Source organism: Gallus gallus, chromosome 19 (genome assembly GCF_016699485.2).
Source record: "Gallus gallus isolate bGalGal1 chromosome 19, bGalGal1.mat.broiler.GRCg7b, whole genome shotgun sequence".
In the NCBI taxonomy this organism is placed as follows: Eukaryota; Metazoa; Chordata; class Aves; order Galliformes; family Phasianidae; genus Gallus; species Gallus gallus.
In genome coordinates this window covers 4965597-4989468 of record NC_052550.1, presented here as the reverse complement: position 1 = coordinate 4989468, position 23872 = coordinate 4965597, and the positions used below count along the sequence as shown (strand labels likewise).

General features: G+C 46.7%; 1 protein-coding gene across 9 annotated transcripts; it reads right to left on the bottom strand.

Annotated features, from left to right (window-relative positions):
• Nucleotides 1-181: 181 nt before the first annotated feature.
• Nucleotides 182-23872, bottom strand: RFFL (ring finger and FYVE like domain containing E3 ubiquitin protein ligase). Of its 9 annotated transcripts, XM_046902354.1 has the most exons (8): nt 19384-19490; nt 17970-19183; nt 10175-10359; nt 5829-6233; nt 4457-4540; nt 3920-4127; nt 2978-3001; nt 182-2713 (listed from the first exon to the last, which is right to left on the bottom strand). In XM_046902354.1, exons 3-8 carry the CDS (start codon nt 10352-10354, stop codon nt 2532-2534), a joined length of 1083 nt encoding a protein of 360 aa, XP_046758310.1. In that variant the 5' UTR covers nt 10355-10359; nt 17970-19183; nt 19384-19490; the 3' UTR covers nt 182-2531. The 9 variants fall into 9 exon arrangements, with proteins under 9 accessions (XP_046758310.1, XP_015151209.1, NP_001025882.1 ...); XM_015295723.4 differs by lacking the exons at nt 17970-19183; nt 19384-19490 and adding an exon at nt 23361-23872; NM_001030711.2 differs by lacking the exons at nt 17970-19183; nt 19384-19490 and adding an exon at nt 23771-23872.

The window sequence follows — 23872 nt, the reverse complement described above, 5'->3', positions numbered from 1 at the left end:
TCTCTTCACAGAGTTATGGTAGTACTGCTAAAAAGTTACTATCACTTTTCCTTTGACAAGACTGTCCTTGTACCTCACCTTGTGATATTTAAGCACCTGGTATCCCAGACTTTTTCTGGTTAAGTAGCTGTAGGCTCCCTGCTTTGTCCTGGGCTGCTGGCAACAGAGTCAGAAAACAAGGTTAACTAAATCACATTTCACCTTTATTATAAAATTATAAACCAAGCTTCCGTACCAAAACTAGTAAGTTTAACTATTGTAGTACCAAGAGGATTTAATAGAGAATAACATGCCATTTCAAGTAGAATATTAACTTTAAAATATTTAAACTATGTACAGTGTACATAAAGCACATAAATATTTCCATTTACTTTATTAGTTCAAATCACTATATTCCTTTGGATTATTAAACAGTTCTTCCAGATTTTGATTTCACACAAGCAAAACAGTGTAGTCAGAAAAAGGTGCTTTTCCCTTCAGAAAGCACATTTCAGACTTCAGCTGGGTACTTCTTCTCATTCATAGAATTTCTGCCATTGATTTGCAGCTTGATATATTTACCATAGAAAATAAATCTACCCTGTAAAAGCAGATCTGCCCCCAGGGGAATGATCTTGCTACATACCCCCAGTCCTGAGTTATTGAAAAGTGACATGAATTCTCACAGTGAATTTACTAATGAGACTGTTCAAAGCTTTGTGTACTCTGATCTCTTAAAGATTTCCCTGTGAATCTCCTGAAGAGTAAATAGTTAATGCTTACCTGCACTTTTTTTTTTAACATGATGCATTGAATTGTATCAGTTCTCATGCTGGAAGCTGTTAAACCTCAAGCCAAGTATTAGAGAACAACCTGAACAGGGGAAGAAAACCTCAGTGTTTTTAGTTGAATAAGCCTCAACAGCTGTCCTGCTTTTACCAGGAAGTTCAGAGGCCACCCCAGCAGTACAGAGGTTGGTAGCTGTGGCATGATGGATGTCTTCATCTTAAGTCCATAATCCCTACTTTTAAAGCAGAGCCCCTCTGCTCTGTGCCAGCTGAGGGTGTTGCCACTTATGCAACATTAAAGACTGCATGTTAAGTATTGCAGAAGTTGATTTGCTGTTATCTAACATTGCTTTAATAGATAGTAGATGGCTTTAATGATACTTCTGTAACTGCATTTCCACTACTCCAGAAGCTTTAAGTCAACACTTGTTTTATGCCATTCCACACTAGACACCCACACAGATTTAGTTTGATGCACCTGATAAAAGGGAAAGTTGAGCAGGAAAAACCTGCAGCAGAAGGTACTCAAGTTCAGAAGTTACTTGGAACAAGTATGCAATCCCACAGTGGCAGAAAACTCAAGGCATCAAAATTCTGGAACTTTGAGCCCAATGGACCAGCCACTTGCAGGCCACTGCACGCCCATCTGTTCTCTCTAGCAAAGCTTCCATGAGAACAAACTCTTCAAGGATAGCTCCAAGGGCTTGTGATTGTCACCTGTCATACCACAGACCTTATCCACCCTCACAAGCAGAATGATCACAAAATACATACTTTTGCTAAGCAGTCTTAATGCAGCAGGGCTGTAGTAAACAGAAGTTTCTGCTCTGATGATCACTTGTCATTTTATTGATTCAAGGGAGATAAAGTTCACCTCTGCTTTCTTTCAGGTCTCTCTTCTAAGGTCACCTATCCTTAACTATGATTGTGTAGCAATAGAAACCTTACTCTAGCTCAAAATCTAAAATACTCAAGGTGTGGATTCTTAGCTCCTTAATCGCATGAAGTGACTGCTGACCTCTACTGTAAGGAAACCTACAAAGTCAAACAAACCAGCAGCAGCAGACTGTATGTCCCTGTCCTGTTGGCACAAACAGTGAACACCAGGCAAGGTAAAGCTGTATGTTTCAGTCTTTCACTACCCATTTTTTTTTTTCAGCAAGCTAGAGCCCATCTTCAAATAAAACAATACATTTTCTCCATAATCCTACTAGGCTAGAATTAAGCTTATTCTGAAGATGGAAATTGGAGGCAATCTGCCTGTCCTGCAAGCAAAAGAAGCTAATAAATTTAGGAAAAAAAAAGTAGAATTTTATTCCTTGAAAACTAAGCTGTCAGTGGGTGTGTTGCCCAACACAACAGAAGTAGAGTCAACATTCAATAGCAGCAAAACATGTCACTTTTTGAGACCGTAGTCTACTGTGTTTTTTATTCAGTGAAAAATAGGAACCTTCAGGATCTATGGTGAGAAACATCCATTTGTCTCCCACCTGAGGATCCAGTTACTCTAGAATGGAGGTTGCTAATTATTTGTCTGCTGCTGGCAATAAGCTCCGGGGAGTCCAGGCACTGTGGTTTAAAACAGTATGGTGGAAAGGGCACAGGCAAACATGGCTTGAGTAGGCAATTCCCCAGGCTTCATCCTTCCCTTGCTCCCAACAGGGCCTGTATCTTAATCTCTGACCTAACTTTTTGTAGCAACTTCGCCCATTTCTCTAACAGCAGATGAGGCTTTAAGGCATCACCAGTCTCCCTTATGCATACTTAAGACTTAAAGACATGGACAGCCCTTATCACATACTGCCTACATATGGGACACTCACTCATTCTCTTTCCGCACTTGGTGCAAGTGACCATGTGGCCACACTCGAGCAGGACGCAGTCTATGGGTAAGTCCATGCAGATTTTGCAGAGGTTGTCCTCCACACCAGGGAGCCCAGCACCACCTATGTAAACAAGAGAGACAAAGGTATGTTCTTGTGCAGGCTGTGAGTTGTCTTTATCCAACAGCTTCTGATGTATTCACACACTGAAGCTTTGAAAAATCCCCTTTGCATCTACATTCATGTGGGCATATAGCTGCTCCCATCAACAGGGAAGTAGGAAGCTTTAGCTTTTACATAGTGTTTTCTGCACAATGGAAAGGGATGTGGTAGCACTGAGATTCTTAGCAATGACACAAATAAAGCAATACGTAGAACATTACTTACCAGTTTGATCATCAGTGTCGGAAACTGCAATATAAAGAGAAAATTATTTGGTGGGAATAAGAGAAACTGGGAAGAAAGTTCCTTAAGCAGCACTATCACTACACTCTCAGCAGCCCCCTGTGCCAGTTTTTTGGTGTTAAACAATTTCAGCCATATGGCTGAACACAGCTGAGCACATACACACAAACAGGTAGCAGTAATCAAAGGAAAGGATATATTCCATCAAAAGCACAAAATACAGCAAAACATAACAGTGCTATATGCTTCTATTTCAAATAATTTATGTATGCTTCTGTTTCAAATAATTCATAAGTACATGGTGTTTTTTGTTCTGTGGTTTTGGTTTTTAATTACCAGAAACTGCACACTGGGTCCTGAAAGTCAAGTCAGATACACTCTAAGCACACACCACTGTCTTCTTATCAGCTGTGCAGAGAGCACAGGAAGATCCCTTTTGTGATAAAGAGAATGAAACCAAAGCACAAGTAAGCAGAGCAGTTCAGCAGTGGGAGCCAATTGCTGACCACACGCCTGCTCTCAACAGACCAGCTGCACCTCAGTGGCTTACAGTGAGGCACTTTCCTGCTCACTCCGCCTGTTGCCATGAGTCAAGTGATAAAAGCAGTTGCAGTCATCTGTCTGTAGTTGCAATCAGCTGATCTGCAGGTGATGCAGCAACATGCACAATCTGCCACAGCTATATGTCCTGAGCTGGTTCTCCCTTACTGCTATGACAGGGAAGTCACTCTCCACAGGGAGCATAATGCTCTCCTCATTGACACTTAGAAACTGATGAATAGTTCAGCTACTTTCACTATGATGTGTATACTAGAACTTAAACCTCTATTCTCACTTGCAAGAAGAAATGTCAGATAGATTTTACTCTCTTCTGCAACTGTCTGTAGAAAAGGAAGACACGTACACACTTGCTAAGTTTCTTACCTAGATGCTGAAGGTCTTTCTCTTTATAAAGACGGGTCACCCTCTCTAGCAGCTCCCACTTCTCACAGCAGCCTTTGTAGTTGACAAAGTTGCGAGCAAGAATTTCCTTCAGCTGTCGCACAGACAACTCACTGATGTCTCCAATGCTTGTCAGATCAGAAAGAGAAGCCTTCCTCCCGTGCACCAGGTTATCTTCTGAGTCAGTAGACTGAAAGGGAAAAATCTTGGAATGATTCTTGCTCTCAACACCTACCATTACAATTTAATGGAACTTTCAACATGCACATAGTGGGAATTTATCAGAAATACTTTCCTAAGATGGAAATGAATCTTTCCTATGGTGATAGTATCCATGTGACACCAGTTCTGTAAGTGGAGGACAGGATGATGCTAGAGAAGGGGCTTTGGCAGGGTATGGGGGTGTTCAGTCCAAATTGCTGTTTAGCCACCCATCTCTGTAGCAGTGGTTCTGTGGTGGCAAATACAACCTGCAAAACCTGGTGTTCCTTGTTCTTTGTCTCATTCTAAGACACAAACCTGTGTCTCCTCCTCTGTTGGTGCTTCTGCTGCATTCTCAACTCCTGTCATACCAACTTGGCTTGGAGGCACATACCCAATTCCCTAAAAGAGGAAATAAAGCTTTCACCAACACCGTATTTCTACTTGTCCAGAGGGAAATAAGCTTCACAGTTCAGCATAAGTGCAACACCCCCCACGCCCCCACTGGACTGACAAATGGCAGCACAGGTGAAAAATTAGGCATGCTGGCAGAAGTATTTCCTGTGCATCACATTGCACACCAGGTATCAGTGCAGGGCTCTTCCTAAGATCACCTGTGTAAAACTACCCAAAGACTACAGGTACAAAAATACCTCCTCAGCTTGTTCTGCATCAGATAAATAGGAGATGCTAAGTGAAGGACCAGCAGAAACAACACCTGAGAAAGTAGGTGCAGTTGCTCTGATCATCTAATAAAGTGAAAGGAACTGCAGTGTAATTGCCTCTGGCTGCCCCTCAGCTGTGATTCCCCTCTGGTTTCCCTGCTGACAAATGAGGCTGTAATGTTACCATCCTACTTAGGGAAGTGGTGACTTGCTAATGTTTACAAAACAAAAGAAGAATATCAACAAAAAGAGGACCTGAACTGTAGCAGGATGTCCCGTGAGTCAAGAAAGGAAGCTGAAATGTATTAAAGGGCAGTAAGGGAAAAGTACAGAGTACAAAGGTTAAAAATGGGATTAGAAACACCCATAAAACTGGAAAATGAGAAGGCCCTTTAAATACTTGTGGGTTGTTTTTTGTTTTAAGTCATTTTGGGAATTTTTTTGTACTAGAGACATCTGCTGAGGAAGCAGAAGGTAGGAGTACATCGACTTTCACTGCTCTGGTCTACAGGAAGTAAATATGCCCATTAACTTATGTAACAGGACTAACATTACGAGCAGATGTCAAACACTGTGTAAACTTCCCAGACGAGATAGCAGAAAGACAAACAAAGCAAAAATCAATTAAAAAAAAAAAAAGCAAGCCTTTACAAGGTTCATCAGAACAACAGCATTCACCACAAATGAGACCAGCAACAGGGCTGGGGCTTTGTCTTCTATTGATCTGGGTGCAGGTGACACTAAAAACACCGCCCAACTCACAGCACTCTTTCCCAGCACTTTGAGATGGAGGATTGCTTTAACTGTGCTTTCACTCAAAGAACAATTACAACTGTATATAATATTAGATTAAATGGTCAAAGTTGTCAACATCAGCACAGAGACAGATCCATGCACTTGCTTTTTAAGCAGACATCATTCATGTTAAACTTCCACGGCACATCACCTGCTTGGAAAACCTTGTGCAGCATCTTATAATAGGGATGGACCACTGTGCAAAAGATGCTTCTGGTTAGAGACTGTACCTCTCGGTGTTCCTGAGCTAGTGAGCTTGAGGTGGGATCTGCAGACACCGGGGATGCGTCGTGTGAGGTAGGAGAGGCTGTGCTGGGTGGTGGGAGAATCACAAAGTCTTGCTGTCCAGAGGCACTAGTATTAAATGGGTTTGTTCTCATCTGTTCCTCCTGGCTAAGCGGTGGTTGGTGGCCAAGAACCAGGAACACCAGGTCCTCCTTCTCACGGCACAGCTCGGTGGAGATCTCTCGGAGCGCCAAGTAGTCTCGCAGATCCTTCACCTTCATCTTGATCAGCTCTTCCCGCTGAAAAGCTGTGGCTCGGACACGCTGACAGAGGTGGCAGAGCAGGGGACCACCTTCGGGCTGGCTTGAACAGGACGTGCAGAAGTTCTTCTTACAGTCCAAGCAGATATGCTGGCAAAGAGAAGGGAACAGAATCAAACAAACCCGCTGTGCCCTGAGACAGCAGTGCAGTAACCACAACAGTGGCACCTGGAAGCCAAAGCAAGCTGTACCCCCAGCAGAGCACCAAACCCTTCTCATTTACAAGTGGCACCAAGTACGTATGGATGCTCCCAGATGAGGAGAAGGACCGTTCCTAAGAGCAGATCACTGGAATCCTCACAGTTCATAGAAGAGCACTGAGCACAGCAGAGACCAGCCCAGGAAGGAACACATTCTGAAATAACCACATCCATCCATGCTCATCCAGACCTGTTCATCCAGTTGAAGCCACAGATGAAGTCATGAGATACCTGCATGGCAGCTGCCTGCAGAGTAAAGCCCAGCCAGCTGTGCATTGCCTATAAAACACCACTCTGTGCATCAGGAGAGCTCTAACATGAGAAAGAACTGCTTAAAACACATCTCCATTTCTTACTGCTTGCTATGCATGACTGCCTCCCACCCTTTCTTCCTCTCCAGTTCACCGCAGTCACCAAATGAATCTTTTCACTGTATGAGAAAAAGGAGACAGCGAGGCCTACACTGACAGACAACAGAATTCAACGCTTATGCAACAAAACCAACTTATTTTCTATGATATGCACAGTGTGTGGGAACTGGTGCTACGCAGAAAGTGTTGGAGCTCTTGGAAACATTAGGCCTCAGATGTTTAAAAGCTTTTCAGATCAAGTTCTGTTGTTTAATGCATGCATCTCCCACTGCTCTGATGCCATCACCCAGGGCTCGATTTCCAGGAGCCCCAACCACTCACCATCCATGCTGACCTCTGCAGAAACCGATCAACGCTTGGGAAAGTCAAACCCTGCATTTTCCAGTTGAGATCAGAAAAGGCACTTCAGAGACACCATCGGCCACACCACTCGAGTTCTGGGCTTTATGATTTACACCCTTTATTTCTACAGCTGCTTGGAATGGAGAAACAGCTTTCTCCCTTCTGTTTATGGCACAGAGCACCCTCACCCCTTGGAGCGCTGCAAGGAAAAGTGTCCGTGAAGATCTGGGGAAGTGACAACTAGAAAATGGTTGGGAAAAAAGTTCCATGAATTGCTCTTAGTGATTCAAGAACACTTCTGATGTCACAGTTCAAAGAAAAGCAGACGTGTGCCATGTTTTACAGGGTCTAACACAGCTCCTGCTGACAGAAGCTCCTCCTGAACCCCTCTGCAGCCTGGCAGCCCCACGCTGCCAACCCACAGGTTCCCACGGAGCCACCAAAGGAAACTTCTGCACAAAGGGAATCTCCGGTCACGCAAACCTGAAACTCATCTCAGAACTGCTTTTCCCTGGGGGAATGCCAGGTAAAAGGGACATTCATCAGTCACAAAGCAGGAAGGGCAATCTCCACTTACCATCCAGTTCTGAGAACTATTTTTCATAATGACCAAGCTACACATTTAAAAACACATTTTAAAAGCTTTTAACTGACTGCTTTTTTGACCTCAGGATTGCAGGAGAGCACAGATGCTTAGAGAAGCTTCAGGGTAGAGACAGAGCCTTCTGGTTGTGCTGGAGTGGGAGAACAAGCACTGCAGGAAGGCCAATCAATGGGAAGGAGCCGTACAGACAGCACTTCCCTCTCCCAGCAACCCACCCTGTGCAGGACAGCCATCAGGAGAACTGGGGGGGAACCAAACCACCAAACATGAAATACACACTGTGCTTTCCTCCAGCTGGAAGGAGCCTCCCCCATGCTCAGACTCGACACTGACTTGCAAGGGAACACACTCTATGGCCAAGGACCTTCCAGTCCTAAACTGTGCCTCAGTGCCCAGATATCACAGCCATGCGTGCAGTACACTTATGCAGTGTGTTTTTTCCAGATAACTGGGGCTGGCTGTGGCATTGCTATCTATCACACACTCGAGAAGCCAAAACACAACCAGGCCTCTGACCATCAGCTCCCACTGCTCTCTGTCCCAGCCTGTGCTTCCAAAAATTACACTTTACATCTTTTAGTGATGCTCCAGTAGTTACTTAAAAGCATCTTAGAAGTACATGCCTTGCTCACGTTCCCTACCCTACTCGTTTCAGTAGGTGCCACACTACGTGAAAATTAAAGACAATTATGATTCAAGTTCAAGTACTTGAAATGCCATCATTCTGCCTTTTTAACTGAATTTAAGTCATTGTTTAAGTTACCCATATGCTCTGCAACGTATAAGGAATTCATATTTTACCCATCGTATTCCAGCATAAGGATTAGCTGGACCCCAGAGTTCAGAAGTACTGCCTCTCCTGGGACAAAGCACAGAGTTTTCTGTGGTCTTGTTGCATCAGAGTGATATTTCATACATAGCTTGGTCCATATCAACAGAATTAAAGAATTAAGACAGCTTATAAACATGTCAGTTTTTCCTCTAAGTTGTATATACAGTTCTTTATGTCAAACCCCCATCTGGAGCAGCCTCCCTGCAGCTGCTCTGCACCACCACCTGCAGCCATCCAGCTCTAGTCAGCCCCTGAGATCCAGCCCAGTAGCCGGGGTGGGAGATGACAGAAGTGGCCCATGGCTTAGGAACCCCCTTCACAATACAGAACGTAAGCTTCACACATTTTCATGGATAGCACGGAATGGGAGCAGCTGAGACAGAAGCACACATCGTACTGGGCTGTCCCAGTTACACAGCCAGCACCAGGGGAAGAGCAGAACTCACAGGGGGCTGAAACATCTCGTGTTGCTTCAGCAGATCCCAACAATTCACACACCAGAGCTTTACCTGCCCCAGACGCCACTGTGTTCTCACACCTCCAGAGCTTTGCTACTGACATACACAAGACAAGACTCTGCTTTGCAAACAGCTTACATTGGAACATAGACTTCAGAAGATACAGTATAACCCACATTTAACTGCATGATTTATTTACATTTCAAGAGAAGAATCATCTCCATCCACTATTTGCTACTACACAGAAGAGTTTACATGGGATTCAGAATAACTCTCTGCAAGCATTTGCAAGGACACCACAGGCACAGGACAGCATACAGACAGCACTACGACAGCCACATGCAGTGCTTGCAGTATTCCCAGCTGACTCAGACTGCCCACTGTCAGGGAAAAGCCTGAGAGCACAGAGGAGGAACAGCCCCAAATTTCAAGTTGTAATCATTTCTGGAGCACTTCCCAGTGCAAAATTCATCAACATCCCTGTTGTTCTAAGAGTAGAAACCAACAGCTGGACCAGGATTTACCACTTCTCTGCTATTTGCCTACATGAATGAATAGATCACACACTGAGGCAGCAGAGTTTGGACTCTGAACAGCTTTCTTTACTCGAAGCTTTTTCAAGCAGCACTGTAGGAACCACCACACCCCAGTGATATCCGTGGCAGTGTTTGCTGTCTAATTAAAAGACCTTGTGGCAACAATTATTTTGGCATCAATATGCTCACAAATGAAGTTTACAAACAAGATTAAATGGATTAGGTTTTTTCTTTGGCACTGAGCTTCAGCAATGCAACACACAGCTTCAAAAAACCTTTATGACTTTTAGTTTGCAATAGTAGCTTGGAAGACATAAGCTGATTTTCCTTTACTGAAAGCAGAGATTAAACTACTATGCTTCTTAGTGCAATGGGCTTTTTTTCTTTTTAAGGGGCAAACTAAAAGCTGATGTTGAATGTAATGCTCCTCTAAGTTATTACAGCTACGAAAGCCAAGATGGAGGTTATGCCATCTTTAATAGTGTCTGCTAATTGCAAAAGAATGACAACAAGATACAGAAGCAAAGACAAGCTGCCCTTTTCCATATGGTATCCTTAAATCAGATGCCTCCAACGCACACCCATTTCTCTTCATGCTGCTCTTTGTGGTTAAGGGGAGGCACAGGGCACACTGCAAACTCACCATTCCCTTAAGCCAGTGGCACCGTGGAAAACTCTCACAACTCACCTTCCTCGAGGAGCTGTCGAAGTGCAGCCCACACGCTTTGCAGCTCTGCTCCGAAGCTGTGGGTGATGGGAAGGAGCTGTACCCGGGGTTGGAGTAGGCTTGGGCACGGGCTCCCTGCGGTGCCTGCATCTCCTCGGGTGAGCCATCCAGGCAGAACCAGTTACAGCAGCTTGCCCACATAGTAACTGAAAGGGGAAAAGCAAGTAAGCATCAGTAACTTGAGAAAAGTCAGGGATTAACTTCCACTAACTTATTTGGGAGAACAGTTGTACACATGATTACTTGTTTGTTTTCTTGCAAGCCAAACAGTGACATGTACACACAACCTAACATCCCACCAGCTCAGTACAAAACACAGCTTTGCCTTCTTAGACCACCCATGGAGAAGTATTCCAGAAACACACTGCTGTGAATTCGCTTTGGGAGTTACAGAGGAATTAGAACCCATTTGGGCATTCCGTTTGCAGAGCGCACACCCCACGTCACCACGTCCTGGTGAACAGAGCACAAACTGCCTCCTCTGCACTTCTGCCTTCACCCTGCAGCCCCTGGCCTCACACTGCAGTGTTGGAAGATGAGTTTAAATGCAGTTGTTTGTAACCATACATGAGAACGAATGGGAGCAGTGCACCTCTGAGTGCCACACGGCCCTGCAGGCACCGACAGCAATGCAGCAGTGTCAGCCTGGTGCTCATTGCCACATGCCACCACTGCCACCCCGGATAAGCAGAGGTAATTATCGCTTGATAAATACACAGAGAGACATTCCATGGACAGCAATAACACATCACCCATTTGTCTGAGCTCTGCAATCAAAACATATACTTTATGTATCATACACATAAAGTTACTTTCTGCACATTGATTTCCAAGCAATCAGCCCTTCTCAGGCATTAACACATCCCAAAATCATGCAAAAGCACCAAATTTGTGCTTTAAACGGTGCTGTTGGAGGTTTATTCCTAGGAACTGCAAATCTAAACCACAGGAGAGATCCCTGCACAGTGAAACAAGCATCCCCAGGCCCTGCAGCAGCACAGGCAGGCGCTGCTCCTGCTTCAAAGACCCCCACAAACCAGAGGCCACCCATGAGAGCAAAGCACACAAATGCTACCGCCCACCCCCAACACTTTGTTTTCCTAACAAGCCCACTAATTCACTCCGGAACACTGCAACATGTCAAACGTCAGGAAGAAAAACAAGGGAGTGCACAAAGCAGGATGGAATAAGACAACTCCACATTCAGCTGATTTGTGTCACTGCTGGGAAACAGAAAGGCTGACAACAGCCACTGACCAGACTGCCTCTGATCTGTAGGCCTTTCCCCAAAGACACCTTCCATCATTACAGGAGCACATGGAAACACGACAGCCACTCACACAACACAGGCACTGCATACTGCAGTAGTGTATGTTGGTTTTAATTGCTTACAAACCTCTGTGAATAAGTTTGCCTGCACACAGGGCTTGCATTGACAGATGCTCCACTGAAATCCCTTTGTGCTGATGTATGACAGCCACACAACCAATTCTCCAGCAACTCAAGGAAAAGATATCAGCCATGCCAGCAGGTCAACACCGCAGGCAGCACTAACAGCAGCAGTCTTTGTTACTCCTGGATACAGCACTCACAGTGGCCAATGGCAGAAAACAGATGTTTCACCCATGCAGCTGCAGGATGACAGCATATCATACCTTTGGGAAAGTGCAAGCTGAACCATAGGCAAGCAGCAGGTAATTGCAGGCAGCCAGGCTGCCCTGCACCATGCACCTGCAGGACCTGTGAGAACCAAGGGTGGGGGTACAGGATTAAAACCAGCCCTGCCTGGGCACGCAAACACTGCCACCCACATGGCAAACCAGCTCTACACATCTCTGTGAGCTCTGTATGGACCTGCAAGCACTACCCCATCCCAGAGGAAACATCACTGATGTTCAAGTTTTTGTCCCATACACTATCAGAGATGGTATTCATAATGCATGTCTGGGTTTTGATGCTTTCTATACTCAAATAATAGTATTTTAAGTCAGGCTCTCACCATATCTCTTACTCTACATGCAGTATTAATGCCCACACCTTCCTGGCTGGAGCAGACTGTCTACATGCAGGATTTATTACACATGCATCATGGATTTCTCCCAAAAGGTGGGCTCTGGCTGTATGACCTTGTGTTTGAATAGGAAAAGAAAGGGAATTTTTATGAGTGCAAACCTTAAGGGACCCAAACAAACAAAACCAACATTTCTCAGAATCTTTGAGCTTTCGGCTCCATTTCATAAAGCTCTCTGTGAGTGTGCTTGGCTGCTCAGGAATGTGGGGAAAGGAGCACAGTGGCACTTGAAGGAAGGGATCAAAAGGAACAGCTCTCCCTCAGCAGCTGATGTTGCTCCCACATGAGCAGAAGCCCCAATAAGCCCTCCTCCTCCCAGGAGTCCTGCAGCCATCGCCAACCCTTGAAGTTCCTGCAAACAGAAAAGGGTGCCAAAAAGGGAGGGGGATGCAAAACAAAGAGCAGCTTGGCTGCTGAAATCTGTTCAGAAAGCCCAACAGGCCACTGCGACCTGAAAACATTCATCTCTTCCTCCAGCATTTTTAAATTGTGATTCTTATGTTATTATTCCATGCCGTATCCCCTGCAAAATTTAACAGATCCCACTTTCATGAAGCCTTTTTTTTTTTTTTTTTTTACAATGGCTGAAGTATTCAATGAGTTAACTAGTTGGTGCCTCATTAAAAGCAGACCATAATTGCTCATTAAAAAAATAAACAACACAGGCTAAACCTGCACTGATAAGGAATGTGCTGCTAAAATTAGTTCCACTAATAACCTACCACTCGAAAAGTGAAGACACTGCTTCCTTGGGCACAAATTAGCATTTAGTTGAGCAGGTTATTCTGTAGCCCTGTTATCAAGTGACATTTACTCAGTCTATGTCACAGGCACACAGACCTGGATTACGATGAATGGGAGAAACCATACACTGGGGCAGGAGGGGAAGTCAAAGGCAGCATTTCCAAAAGGCAAGCAGGCAGGCTGTCCTCTGAGCACAGCACCTGTAGAGCTGGAGCCTGAATCAGTATGGAGGAGAGGAAACAGGAGAGCAGGAGCCGCCCCATCCAGCCAGGGGGAAGCACAGCTACCTCATTCAGTGCTGGGACAGCAGCTTTGAGCACATTAGTTTCTTACCTACAGATGGGAAAGTTGTATCTATGAGCAAAGGTACTGGTTCACATGTGCACAGCGTGACAACATGACCACCTTGGAAAGCCACATAAGTATCAGAACTGTATCACTGCTAGAAACACAACAGTTTGGAGGAAGAGACTGACATTTTGTTCTGGAAGGGCTCAATACTGCTCATCTCTGCTCATCCAAGTCTGCTATACTGACAGTCTTTATAAAGACAAACACGATTGCTCACCAGTCTGATTGGCCACCTGGACGTCAGCCTAAGAAAGCCAGCAACAAAGAGGATGGGGCATTCCAGTCAGTCTGCAGTGAGCTCAGAGAAGCAGGCATCCACCTTACTTTGTGGTGGCTCAGCCAGCCTTCCACACACCAAGGAGCACACCTGCTGTGCCTGCACTCAGCCTACACCATCTCCATAGGATGCAGAGGGCTCACGGCTGGTAGCATAGCTTGTGCTTTTGGGTAATCCATCTTCAGTTTCTCCAACAGCCACAGCCATACTCCTGCAGCTCAGTGGAGCGAGTGGGAAGGCTGTTGCAGGTGGGAGCAAGAGGCACATTCATCCCAATGCACTCAGCTGGGAAAGGAGCACAGCCCAGGGCTGTTCCTCAGAACACACGAGCCCAGAGGAAGGCAATTTGGCTGCACACCAGCATTTTAATCAAGGAAGTGACATCCATTCACCGCAGAGCAGAAAGGAAATGGCGCAGCCCATCAGGGCAGAGCACAGAGCTGTGCAGGAAGGAGTCAGAGAGAGGCCCAGCACTGCTCCACTGTTGAAACACAGCCATGCTCAACTATCACCGCTTCCAGAAGTAAAGCACCAAAGCATTTCCCAGTTACACTGCACAAGGAACACCATCATGCAGGCAAAGAGCCCTATATATTGCTATCCACTGAGTTTACAACGGAGTAAATCATCTGCAGTGTAAACACTTTAAAAAAAAAATCGCTTAAAGAGAGAAAGAGTTAAGAATTAGAGATCTCAAACACATGTAAAAAATACAGTTGGTAGTCCAAGAACACTTTGTAGCTTTACCAGTGCTTATCAGCATTTGCATTACAGTTTGCAAGCTGACTGTGCCCAACACGTGCTGCTGTTCTGTCTGTTAGAAGGTTGAAGGGGAAATCATCAGTGTGAGCACCCCATGCCCACAGCAAACCCCCAGCACTGCTACCAGCATGAGCACCTGCACTTCCAGCACCTCTCTGAAACCTTTTCCTTGGGAAGCTGCAAGAATGCTCTTAGCAAGCTGAGGGATTTCTGCAGCACTGCACAGGAAGGTGGTCCTGAAGTCCCCCAGCTCCGAGGCGTGCACCCACACTGCACAGCACCCACCTGCTGCCCTGCTCCACAGCACCGGCTGTGCGAGATGACTCTGCCCAGTTCCCACATGAGGACTTTGGGAATCCTGTTTTGTTGTAAAAGGAACTGGTACCTGGGTTGTGTGTTATTTCAGTGTAAACTGTTTATTTTGACCTAAAGTCACACTGCACATATTGAAAAATATTTAGGTAACAGTTCTCCTTGCTGTTAACTCTAATTAGGATCCCAGACATCTGCCAAGATAGCAACACAACAACAGCCTGCTTTTTCCCTTGCAAAAAGGGAATGACATTCTATCAGCAAGTTAGCACAAAGCCCAGCACTTACCACCACCATGTGACTACTTCTAGACAAGCATTTGTCTTACCTATTTTGTCTGAAATTCCTTTACCTCAAATTATTTGGCAGAGGAATGGATCTGACAGCCTGTCTGCCTTCCAACACAAAACGTGGTGCACTCTCACATCAGCTCAACATACACATCCCTGAGATGCGGTGCACTGCAGTAGATAACACAAACCAAGTCAGAAGGAGATGAGAGAAAACTCTGAAAGAGTTAAGACTCCAAAGTACTCCATTTTGTTACCATACCTGCCTGGCACCCTTTGTGCGTGTACCTGTGTCTGTAGTCTTTATCTCACATGCAGAAGTGAAAGCAAAAGGGGAAGGTGCAGCAGTCAACAGCCCAGAAACCCAAGATGACTGCTCACTATTTCAGCCAGTACTTTTCACGGTAGGACAGAATTGATGCTGCCTTGTGAATGAAAAGAGGAAAAAATGATAGAGCACAGCATTACAAGTTTTTCTTGGATTTCATTTCAAGCAGCTCTTTTTTCTTTTTTTTCAGGCTGCCCAAATTGGGGTGGCAATACACAGCAGTGTATCTGAAAACTTAACATAACTGCATGGGTTCAGAGGAAGGGGTTTGAATGACCTCAGCTTCCAACAAGGAAAAAGCTAACCATCATTGCATGGCTTTAATGACGCTCCTCTGGGTGGGGGCAACACAGAACTGGAGAAGAAAGCGGAGGAGAGGGTGGCACAGCGTGTGTATCTTCATCATACCACTGAAATTCCCACTTGAAATAAAAAGTCATTGAGCTATGTCTGTTGAAACTCTTGGGCCAAGCCCGCAGCATATCACCTTCCATTTTGACTCCGTGAGGGATGTGCTCATAACAGTTAATCTTTGGAATGAAGGACCACAGTGCAGGGGAGGCTGATAACAGAACGAGGCATAGCCCCTGGCAGAGCTCCTCCAGCTTACGTTAGCAGGATGGGCGCACAGCAAGCAAGATGCATCTCACCATAAATTACTGTGAGGAGTACTCAAACTGCCTGTCCCGCTCAGGGCATCAGGTACAAGGATTTGGAGAGATGTACTCTAGAGTAGCTGCTCCCAAAATAGAAAGCTTTAAGCATAATCTCAAGCCTTGCAGTTTTACTCATCCAACAGCTGAGCTTCTCTTGGAGGTGGTACTGCATTAGCATTCAGAAATACATTGTCTGAAATTGGGATTGTAATTGGCATAAATGCCCTCAAGACCTGCTACCTCCATCTCAGACAGCCAGGATCAGGAGTGCTCACTGATGAGCTACAGTGCCAGTTGGAAGCCTCCTAAACCACTTCTCAGGGGAAGTTTGAGATTTATTATTGAAGCACTGCACTTTACATCTTTTTTTAGAAACCAGGAGACGGCCTCAGAACTCCCAGCACACAAAGCCCACTCCTTTCCCCTCCCTCCACAAACCTGGAGGTAGAAAAGACAAACCCAAGGAACCCATGTGTGAGATGGATGACTGTGCAGTAAAATAGCAGCGGAGATGTGTGCAGACTGGCAGGCAACCTCTCACCTGTTCAGCTGCAGCCAGAAAAAACACTGTTTTTCTTTGGCTAGGCTGAAAAAGATATGAATGTACGTAATTTAGGCACACCACAACAAGTACAAACACCACTTACTCATTTCTTAACTATACTTATTCCAAATTAACCTGAATTCAAATCGAAACCAGGTGCTGAGATAGGAAAAATGCCACATTTTCAGGTTGGATATAAGGAAAAGCTCCTCCAAAAGAGCAGTGGGTGGCACAGGGATGTGGTGGGATCACCTGGAGGTGTTCCAGAGCCATGGAGATGTGGCACTGAGGGATGCGGTCAGGGGGCAACATTGGTGGGGTGGAAGCTGAGGATCTGAGAGCTCCTTTCCAACCTGAACGCAGCTATGATCACAGCTGGAATAGTGTGAAAGCTCTGTTCTCCAGCTCATTGGAATACCTCTGTGTTTGCTAGCAATTAAAGAAAGGTGGGCACAGGGTATTCCACAGCACTGAAAAACAAGAAAGCTGAATACAAGTATTGCTATTGAGACAACAAAGGAAATGTTGAAACCCAAAAATCAGTTCATTTATGGCTTAGTCACCTCATCTGCAGGCAGTGAGAGAAGTACCCACCCTCGTTTGTGGTAAGCTGGTAGAGGTGAAAGCTTGAGAGATACTTTGAAGTTCTTCTCTTAAAGCATTTCCATAGATATTAACAATCATTCTTGTGCCAAACTGCCTTCATTTAGCACTGAAGCATTTGAAACTGGAACTTGCTTACATGTAACCCTGTATAAGAGCTTGAAAACTGAGGGAAAGTGCAAGCCTTACCACCCATGCCTGCCAGCAGCACTAACAGGAACTACTTTCAGCAGTCAACAGGAAGGATGATGTAAAGCAGCCCATCTCCAACCGCCTGCAGGACCTGCTTCTAGGGCAGAAAGGTTCTCAAGCTGGCAACTGAGCAATGGCAGCAGCCAAGGAACTGTGCCTCTCTTCTTCCTTCAGCCTCAACCCCTGCAGAACGTTAAGGATTTGTAACCCCAAACCACCAGGGGCTGAAATCTTGCTTTGTTCAAACTGAAACACCAAAATAAACCCAGCAACTATATTGCCCACTATTTCTGGATAGTGGATTGAAGGGTAACATCCTGTGGTAGTGCTGGTAGAGCTCACAGGGGAGCTCACCTACACTATCAGCACAGACCACTCCCATACAAGAAATCATTTCTCTGCCCTGCAGCTAAATTCATGACCAAAAAAAGTAAGCTGTCTTCCTTTATTGTTACATCTCTACTGATGTATTACAGCAGAATATTAAAGCTCCGGGCCAAACACTTTAAGCATCTGTGCAAACTGCCAGCAGACGCAGGGCAGCACACCACTAAGGCACAGCTGGAATTCACATCGACCAAAGCAGAGCCAGGATTGTTGAACATGAAGTGGTTGTTGGATCCTACCTGTGGAAGATAGGTAGAAAAGACTGAGAAGATCATAAGTAATAAAAGCTTCATTCAGCCTTTAAGAACTCACATCCTTCGGACCCCAAACCTTTGTCACCAAGAGGAAGTCTCCCATATATGGCATAAACAGACTCGGTCCACGTTTCAGCTCGTGGCTCTTGGCAAGCCCAGGCATTCAGACATCCTGAGTCAGTGCTCCAGAGATCACTGGGTTTTATAAACCAACAAATCTGCTCCACTCCAGCTATTGGGATGGGGCCTTCGCTTTGCTTTTAAGTTTGCTTTGGAATCAGGTTTCTTGCATTTTTTCCCCTCCAGCCTTCGCAGCACACAAACATCGTCCCATTTCCATTTCACTTTCATTTCACTTGAAACTGGGAAGAAACAAACTTTTTTCCATTCCAGGTTTGTTTGGAAAATGAGAGATCAGACTTTTGTATTAGACTGGAACCTGGTGTCAGGGCATTAAGAAAACACATACCAGCTCTTATGGAAGTTGAGACATTATGCTGCCTTGTGCCTTCACACTGCCTGTTAACAAGGAGTGCTTAAAAAAACCAAATCCAAACATCCTCACTGCTGCTCCCAGATCCCGAGCATCACTTCCCAGCATAGCAGTCCCAGCAGACATCTCCCGCTCCCATCCTGAGCCCTTCTTTTGCTGCTGAACTTCTGGACATGAGAACCGCCTCATTTTTGATTACATACACAAAATCAGACACCACTTATTGCTACTTAAGGAAAAATAGGACCTAAAGTTCAACAGCCTCCATTAGGAAACTGCTTTCAGATTAGTCACTGAATAAACAACAAGGGACGATTAGGGGTGAGGATTCCTGGTTTCAGTTTCCAGCTCCACTGCAGATGACCTTTGCATGCGGTCACTTCATTGCTTCGTGCCTCAGTTTCCCCAACACAATGCATATAACAGAACCAAGTTCACGTTATCTCTTCAAGACAGTGCTACGTCCACAGTGGAGTTAGATACTTTCAGAGAAACACCACAGCTTGCAGAAGTAAGGCACTGCTGGGAAGAAATGCTGGCAGTGAATACATAGTTAGGACCTCCTTACAGTTTAAAGTTCAGAAGGTTTGCTAAATACTTGCATGCTATTTCCTCCATAACGAGGACTCAGCTGATGGACCACGCAGACAGGAAGAGCTGGTATCCTTTTCTTCAGGCTTGTTTCCAATCAGCAGAAATTTAGGACCTACAACCACGCATTCCAGATCTAATTTCAAGCTCACATCTGTTACTCAGGCAGAGCAATAAAAGCCTTACCTCGTATTGTTAAGAGTCCCATCCCAAACTAAGGAACAAGCTCAGGCTCCCATAGTGTTACCCTCCCAAGTTACACAGCCTGAAAACCCAGCGAGGAGACAGGGTTTGTTCTGAGGACGATCCCCTTACCTTGCTGCACAAAGCCAGGTCTTTCATGAACCAGGCTTGGGTTTGGCCTATGTTTTGTGATGTGAAAAGGCTTCGCTGTCCTTTCTGAACACACTGTTTAAAAGTCTGACAGAAACAACATCTAACATAGCAAAAAGGTGAACTGAAACTAAAACCCATACAAAATAACAGCTTAATATGGTTGTATCTCTAGAATATGCAGCCTGAAACTCTTTAAATAGGTTTTCACCGAGGAAAGGTTCAGAGATGCTATCAGCGCCGCTATCAGATGAAGCTCTGCAGGTTGAAGCTGTCTCCCAGGGCAGACAAGAAATGCTGCAAGCGCTTTGCTTTAACTGCACGGCTTTGCTGTGTACAAGCAGTCATTTACTGGCGCTTTGAATTCCAGCTGCATTTCCTATGCACATTTTGTAGGCACTGCAATTCAGCGTGGAGACGCCAGCAGCAAGCTAAACAACATCTCAATTCTTTTCAGGAATGTCATCCCGAGTGAAGTAGGAAATAACTGAAATGAGAATTTCAATTGCAAAAAAATCGGGCTGGGAGCTGCGTTCAGCTCAGAGGAGCTAGAACCAGCAATGGTAAGGGCACTGAGGCACTGCACGGGCTGCTCTGAGTGATGGCACCCATCCCTGCAGAGCCCCAGGGTCAGGCTGGAGGGCTGTGAGCACTGACGGAGCTGTGGGTGTCCCTGTGCACTGCAGGCAGTGGGATGAGATGGCCTCAAGGAGTCCCTTAGAACTCAAACCATTCTGTGATGCTATGGTAAGCACCAAGAAAAGAAAGAGCAAGAAGGCCATTGAAAAGAAGGTTGGGGGCTTTGAGTCTATTTTCAGTGACGGTGCATCACCTCCTTCTCACATTTCTCCTGCACAGGACATGACACGTCTCACCTGGGAGGCTGTGCATGGAGAGATACGCAACCAGAGACCACATCTGAGTAACCCACACAGAAATACACGCAGCGACCAATAAGCCCAGTGCTGAGAAACAGCCAGCGTGAGCTACGCAAGCGTCAGCTGGGAGAAACCCGAGCCCTGAGCACCTCCATAAACACCTCCTTCAACTCCCATTTTTTGGGCTATACACTCAGAAGGGACCGGGAAATCCACACTTTCCATGGAAGCTGAAAAATAAACTGTTTCCCAACTATTTGGTAATGCTTGTGTGACGGCCGCAAGGCAGCCCGCAGTTTGGACAGCTGTGCGAGCAGCCATAGAAGCTGTGTTTCAGAGCAGCCCTGCCGGGAACAATTGAAACTTTCTGCAGGACGAAGTCCGCACACAGAGCGCAGTGTTCCCCCGCCGCAGCACTACAGCTCCATTATTGTTTAACTACTGAAAAACAGCTCTGACCATCTATCATGCCTGACATCTCAGCCGCCCCGGCAGGCCAGGCGTGCATAGGAAGAGGTTCGAGGATCCAAGAAGGAAAATGATTTTGGTAATCTAAACAGAGGAAGCGTTTCTTTAGGGGGATCATTTGCCATTTTTAAATGTGTTCTGGAGACCAAGGGCCTGTTTGTCCTCAGAGTTATCATATGCAATGATCTAGAAAGGAAAGCAATCCAGCCGATGAATATACTCTAAAATGGAGCTTTTAGAAACGCAGCCCGGTGGTCCTATGGGGGGGATCTCCGTGCAGCACAGCAGCAGCCCCAGCCCCATGTGCCCCCTTAGCATGGAGACTGAAGGAAGAGCTACCACAAAGGCACTGCTTATCTATGTTCTTCAAAGCACTTCCCACAACATTCTGAATATGAAAAGGTGTCAAGAGGAAAAGAAAGTTGATATTAATAGTTGAGCCCACATGGAAATACAATGCAAACGATCTTACTGTAAGGGGTTTTTTTGCTGGAGCACAAAGCCTACTTGAGGCTGAAGTGAGAACCTCGAGGACCACTAATGGGAAGAACTCAGAGATGATAGAGAGAAGAACAAACAGCCCCTCAGGAAGCAACAGCTCTTTTTAAAGCAAGTGGTACCTCATGGGAACATAGATCTAAAAAGCCAAGAAAGGCTCTAAGTTGGAACGAGCTCTATCTCAGCTCTGAGAAACTGGCTGAGAAAGAAGAGAAAATAAAGATGTAAGATCCCCATTTGACAGCCATACTCTGTCTCTTACAGAAAACTGTGGTTTTTCAACCTGGCAGTGCTGTCTGGAGACTGAATAACCACCTTCAGAGGGATGCACCATCTGGTGACAGAGCCCAGCCTGCAGACAAGAGCTGCTTCTGACATCAATTCAGGGCACTGCAACTCTCCCACTCCGGCTCTCCCCCCCACCTGTGAGATGGAGACCACAGTTACTCATCCTGCAGAGCCTTCTGGCTCCTCAGTGCCAGCTGGTGTGAGCTCAAAGCACTAATCTCTGCCTTCTTGCCATGACCTTCACCGGGAAGCAGAGGAAAACCAGCAGAGCATGGGGGATACAGACAGGTGCTGGGGTACAGGGGAAGGGGGGGGTTGCATGAAGCAAATTCATGCCATGCTCCCATCCCAGCTCAGACTACAGAGAAGCACCAGGTTCCCCCATGCTCATTACCACACAGCTGCAGCTCCTCTCATCCAGCTAAAGGGCAGTTACTGCCCCATTCACCCTAAGATGGGCACACATCTCGCTGTCTCTCTTTCATCAGACATTAATCTCTCTCCCCCTTCCACCCCTAAGCACCGGTTCAAAGGCACAGGAGTTGCTTGTTTCTTATCTTTGGATCAGGCTCCATATTCCTCAGGGCCTTTGAAAGGCTTCAGAGAGCAGACACTGCAAGACACCCTACATGCATACAACAGTGCACTCTAAGAGATGGAAAGGTAACCTACACCTAACAAAAGGTGTCTTTTCCTCCACATATTCCAGCAACACCAATGGGCACAGCACAGGGACGGCATCTCCCCCAGCTGGAGGTGAGGATGCAGACCACAGCTGTGCATCAGGTGCAGCCCCAGGTGAGTCAGCAAGGGCAGCACGAACGGATCACTGCAACTGATGAGCACCTGACAGCCTGCCCAAGCTGCTGCAGAGTCTGAAGCACCACTTTTAATAACCCTTCTATGTGTAGCACTGGAGTTTCATGCTCTAGCCCGACTGAAGAGTTTGCATCTAAATTATGGCTTTAAAGCTATTCCAATTCAACAGAAACTTGAGCTGTTAAGCACTTATCCATGAGCACCAACGCGATGGCAATCAGCTTTTAATTAAGCCCAATTGCTACCAGCCGGGGGGACGGCTGCACCACAGAGGGCTACAGCTGGGGAGCTGCAGCAGGGCTCACGCAAGCAGAGAGAATTGCCCCTAATAGAAAACACAACAATAGCCTGAGCAAGTCATTAGGTTTCATTAGACCCAATTGTTCTACTGAACATAATTACGCTTACAGAAGCAAAGGTCCCTGAGAACGAAGAGACCTTCCTCCCAACCACTGGGAATGCAAAATGGGTTAAAGAGATAGCATTGTGCAATGGGGCACGACAGGATCCAAACAGGATAAGAACGAGCATTCAGAGCCAACAGCTCCACGTTCCCCTTCCCAGCTCTGCACAAAGCAGTGGAGGTGACAACAAGGGGTAAATGCTATTTCTTTTCCCACATCGTCACCTACACGCCTTAACTGTCCCTTAATTTCACATATAGGGGTCACAGCTTTTAAGCACAACCCGCTACATTGTGACACACAAAACACGGCAGCTCCTGCAGCACCTGCCGTCACCCATCCCAACCAAAGGAGAACCGAGAAAGAAACACACAGTGATGGCACAACCTGAGCTGGAAGGGCCCCATAACCAACACTGAGCCCAACCCCGGCGCTGCAAAGGGCTGCGTTGGAAGTTCCGCAGAGGTACCACGGCGTGGGAAAAGGGGGAAGCGCTGCGAAGCCCCGCGCTGCCTCCCACAGCACCACAGCCGGGCCGAGAGGAGGAGACACACAAAGAAAACGCTCCTACGTCCCGGCCAGGCACACGTTGCCCCGAACGTACCTTAACCAAAGAGCCGTAACGCTACAACACCGCGTTAACGGCACAGCTACCCGCGCAGCGCTGCTGGAAGCCCTCGGCGCGCTGCCGCTCACATCCCGAGGGAGGGCCGACAGGTGTCACCGCGCGGGCAGAGCCGCCGGGAAGGAGCCGAGAGCCGCCCTCACCCCCCCAGGAAACGCCGCGAACGGTTCTCAGGAAGGCGCTGCCCCCGGCGGGCCGGCAGCTCCCGGTTTCGGACCTCCCCGTGCCGCAGAGCCCAAACCGCACCGTCCCGCACGCCGCCAGCGCGGCCCGCCGAGCCCGCAGCCCTCAGGGGACCACACCGAGGGGGATCCGCGCCCCTCAGCCCCGGGCAGGGAAGCCGGGCCACCGCTCCGAGACCCACGCGCCGGTCCCCCGCAGCCTCTCACCCCGCTCCGGGCCCCGCTGCCGTCTCCTCACCTGTCCCTCAGCGCCCCGTCCCGCGGAGGGCCCCGTGCCGGCCCAGGCCGCGGCTCCTCCCCGAGCACTGC